Source organism: Solanum pennellii, chromosome 9 (assembly GCF_001406875.1).
Source record: "Solanum pennellii chromosome 9, SPENNV200".
NCBI classification, from domain to species: domain Eukaryota; kingdom Viridiplantae; phylum Streptophyta; class Magnoliopsida; order Solanales; family Solanaceae; genus Solanum; species Solanum pennellii.
In genome coordinates, this window is record NC_028645.1 from 84,018,090 (window position 1) to 84,022,600 (window position 4,511).

The 4,511-nt window shown below is 37.8% G+C and overlaps 1 protein-coding gene across 2 annotated transcripts in view; it reads left to right on the top strand.

Annotated features, from left to right (window-relative positions):
• The window catches only part of LOC107031084 (putative GTP diphosphokinase RSH1, chloroplastic), a 13,740-nt gene that overhangs the window by 7,175 nt on the left and 2,054 nt on the right, over positions 1 to 4,511 (top strand). For both annotated transcript variants that reach the window (XM_015232291.2, XM_027919667.1), the window contains 10 exons: positions 576 to 636; positions 729 to 791; positions 1,273 to 1,329; positions 1,417 to 1,518; positions 1,852 to 2,010; positions 2,113 to 2,244; positions 2,333 to 2,419; positions 2,540 to 2,611; positions 3,431 to 3,517; positions 3,601 to 4,057. In XM_015232291.2, coding sequence (XP_015087777.1) covers positions 576 to 636; positions 729 to 791; positions 1,273 to 1,329; positions 1,417 to 1,518; positions 1,852 to 2,010; positions 2,113 to 2,244; positions 2,333 to 2,419; positions 2,540 to 2,611; positions 3,431 to 3,517; positions 3,601 to 4,057 — 1,277 coding nt within the window. The remainder of the gene's footprint in view (positions 1 to 575; positions 637 to 728; positions 792 to 1,272; positions 1,330 to 1,416; positions 1,519 to 1,851; positions 2,011 to 2,112; positions 2,245 to 2,332; positions 2,420 to 2,539; positions 2,612 to 3,430; positions 3,518 to 3,600; positions 4,058 to 4,511) is intronic.

The following is a 4,511-nucleotide window of genomic DNA, read 5'->3' on the forward strand; positions in this document are numbered from 1 at the left end:
CCCACCAAAAAAAAAAAAAAAACCAACACACAGCCTCTGTCATCTGTCGTGGACCCACAATATTTATATATGGTGTCTTGTTCAAATTTGAGAAACCTTATATGGGAAACTCGAGGTGTCATTCAAATATGAGAAACTAAAGTTTATATTGGAAATCCAAGAATTATCTTGAGCACAACCCTTAAAATGCTGGGTGGGTTACCTATATTTGGGTTCATTTTTGACACCCCTATTCTATCTAAACTGGATAATTATGTGAAAAGGTTCAGGAAAAATCAAAGGAAAAAAAAAACAAGAGTCGGTGACTGGGAGAGAGCCTACTGCCTAGGGTGGATATGGTGGTGACTGGAGATTATGCTGTTTCACGCGCTCTATTCTAGTGAAATTTAAGCTCTATTTCATGTCAGTGAGTTGTGTCTAATAGATACAATTTGGTTTGAATTCAGGTAGGTACAAGCCCCAATTGAGGTGTCTAAATGGAAATTGCTTGCTAGTTTAGAGAGCCTTATATATGTTCTGCCTTATTATTGTCATGGTGAATATTGTCTCATCAGCTTTGGTGATTTTATCTGCAGCATCTACAAAGCAGTACTCAAATCTAAGAGTTCAATAAAAGAAGTAAACCAAATTGCACAGGTCTTCTTTTGTGATAAGCCTGATAAATTTGATAGAAAATGTTGCTTTATGTCTACTGGTATGTGTTGACTTTTATATATTTGGAATGCCAGCTTCGAATTATTATAAAACCAAAGCCTTGTGTCGGAGTTAGGCCCCTTTGCAGTGCACAGCAGGTAATGTGTTATGACAATGCCGATACAACTTTCTTTTGAAGTTGAATACTTTATTTGGTTTCCCGAAACTTCTAAGGTTGTCTTTTTTTTATTGGTAGAACTTGTAAGGTTGTTTATGACGTATATTATTCAAAGTTCTAGTGGATTTCAATTTCGAAACCTTTGACCAAAACAGCGGGAAGTGTACAACTTGTATTTCCTAACATTAAAGAGAAAAAAGGGCGGTGGGGGGTGATGGTGGTATGCCATTTTGTTTGTGGAAACAGAGTTCATTAGATGTCACTTTGTGATCATGCATTTTGGTTTGAAATAAGATCGCTCAATAATGTGTTGTAAATCATATACAAATTGTACCTAAGTTTTATTCCTTTGGAAATTGAGCAGAAAGAATTGCTAGTATAAATTAATAAATCAATACTGAAATTTGCACCTCTTTCTGTATACTGTATAGAGGTATCTCTGACATGTCTTTTCTGTATAGATATGCTATCATCTGCTTGGACTAGTACATGGAATCTGGACACCTATCCCTCGTGCTGTAAGTATTGGATAATGTATCTGCATCCCTTTCCTCTGTCATATGCTAATGGACTTTTGTCGCTCTATCTGTAACATTTTGCAACAGATGAAAGACTACATTGCCACTCCAAAGCCTAATGGCTATCAAAGTCTTCATACAACGGTGATTCCATTTCTTTATGAGAGCAGGTTTCGTTTAGAGGTTCAGGTACACTCACAGCACCCCCAAAACTAAGGAATAATAAATATATCAGTTACTCCCTCTATTCCAATATGTATGTCCCACCTATTTAATTATGTACCAAAATGTTTGACAGCATTCTATCTCTACAAAATTTCAATTTCAAGAATCCAAATATATTGCACTCTTCAAATTTGAACTCTCTTTTGATGTTTCCCAATCAAACTAATGTTTCAGTCATTATTGAAATATTTTACTTTCTGATTTTATGAATTTGCCTCTGGTTCATTGACAAGTCAGCACTTATTTGTTTCTGATTATTGTCGAGCAACTTGATTGTACTTGCATAATGTTTGGCAGATTAGAACTGAAGAGATGGACCTCATAGCTGAGAGAGGCATTGCTGCACACTACAGTGGGAAAGGTTTTGTAAATGGTTTAGTTGGGCATGTTATAACCAATGATAAAAATTCTGGAGGGAAAATAGTCTGCCTTAACAATGCCAATATTGCTCTCAGGGTATAAAGTATATTGTTTTTGCTAAACTGTCTAGTGCCTTAATAGCTGTGTGTGCTTCGTTTATAACTATTATTATGGGATAAAGTTCCTTTTCTGATGTAGATTGGCTGGCTGAATGCAATTAGGGAGTGGCAAGAAGAGTTCGTTGGAAACATGAGTTCTAGGGAATTTGTGGACACTATTACCAGAGATCTGTTGGGCAGTCGTGTCTTTGTGTTTACACCTGGAGGAGAGGTAACTTTGTTGTGTTTTTCTACTCCATTTGTTACCCTTTTTTTGAGTCCTGTTACATCATAGCTATACCACTTTACTATATTTGCAGATAAAACATCTCCCAATGGGGGCTACTGTCATTGATTATGCGTATATGATACACACTGAAATTGGCAATAAAATGGTGGCTGCTAAGGTCTCAATCTTGTTACTATAGTTCTTTTTAATAATATCTCGCCGTATAAAAAAAATCCCGTTCTCTGGGTTTTTAATGCTTCATGAATCTGGATGTGACTGCAGCATCTTCTGTTTGCAGGTGAATGGTAATCTTGTCAAGCCAATGCATGTACTTGCAAACGCAGAAGTTGTAGAGATTATCACTTACAATGTTAGTTGCTATGAATTCTTAACCTTCTTTTGCCTATATTCTCTATCTTTCATTCTTTTTTGTCTTCCTTTTGTGGGCAGCCTAGGGCTTTCTACGTTTTTCATTGTTTTTGTCTTGCTGAGACCTCTACTCATGTCTCATATGTGTTGTAATTCTTAAAATTCTAGATATCAACTAAACCTTAATGCAGATAAAGGTCAGCTGTATTTAATATGTAAGCATGCATCTTTTTTTTGTTTTATCTTTCTTCTTAATCTTTCAGTTCTTGGACCACCCTCTTATGCTTATGACATATAAACTGGTCATGCTTTAACAGTGTATTACTGGCTAGGAGGGATAGTCTAGTAGTACAGGCCTCCACTACCAACCATAAGGTTGGAAGTCTCTGTCACCAATGAAGTGAGGTGGAAGTGGACCACTGTTGGGCTCTTGGGCAATGGTTTTCTGGGCTCGTGGTTTTTTTCTGGGTGGGGGGTTGAGGGTGGGATTACCAATTGCAAAAAAGTTCTGGGATATTCATTTAGGGTGTGTTTCGATGAAGGGAAACATTTTCATGTTTTTCCAATTTTCTCATGTTCGGTTGGTCAAATAATTTGTAAAACATTTTCTTTAGAAAAACAAGCTCCTTAAAATTGAGCAAAATGACTTTCATAATGGAAGTAAGGAAAACAAGTTGCACCTAGTGATATTTCAAAAAAATTTGTAGGTTGTCATCATTTGTTTCTTTCTATAAGCTCTGTAAATTTTTCTTGATGCATTGGAGTAATTAGTTCACCATGCTGGTAATTTACAAGCATCCGGCTATTTTCCTTTCTTCAGGGTCTCTCTAGCAAGTCTGCTTTCGAGAGACACAAACAGTGGCTTCAACATGCGAAAACTCGTTGTGCCCGACACAAAATTATGAAAGTATGTATCTCTGCGGAGTTAGAATGGAAATTTATCATGTACTGCTACTAAATTAACTGATGTGGAGCTCATCTTTTCTTTAGTTTTTGAGAGAGCAAGCTGCACTATCAGCATCTGAGATAACTGTGGATTCAGTTAAGGAATTTGCAGCTGAGTCTGAAGGGGATAGCACAGTGGAAAAATTAGCAGATTACTCTGAGGGAACCAAACATTCGTGGGAGAAAATCCTCAAAAATGTTATGGATGTATTATCTGCAAGGATGAGTGGTGAAGATATTTTCCAACTCCGTAGTGGTAGTATTCAAATTCCCAAGGTAAATGGGAAACATAATAAGTGCATGCAGCATACAAATTTGAAGGCCACAGGGGAGACATTGTCACAAGGAAATGGTGTTGGCGAAATGATACTTGCTAACATACCAAGGTACAGGGATGTTCTGCCTGGATTAGACGGCTGGATGGCTAGCAAAGTTGCAACTTGGCAAAACCTGGAAGGGCACTCTGTTCAGTGGTTTTGTGTCGTCAGCATAGATCGAAAAGGTAATGTTTGGTTCAGAGGCTACTTATTGCAGATGAGCATCAAACTGGATAAGGCATCACCGCTCATCTATATTAGATGCATTTGCGAACTCTGCTATGTGTTGGTGGTTCTAAGTCCTTTGAAAAATCATTACCACTAGCACTGCTAGTATTTGTTTTTCGCCTTTTGCTTTAGGCATTTGGTAGCCGAAACCTACTGCTAGGCCTGAAATGCTCCCAACCAACAGGTTCTAACATTCCTAGGGATCTAATCCAAGACCTTTAGTTAAGTGTGGAAAGATCTTAGCCCACTACATCACACCCCTTGTGAGAGAGGTTTGTCAGAATTACGTATTTAATAGCTTGACCTCCTCGAAGGAGCAAATTTTCAAGTTCAAAAGAATGACATCAAAATTTTGAATAACCAGAGAAGTGTGTGAGAGTATGTCGGGGTGGGGGTGGGTGGGGGTGGGGG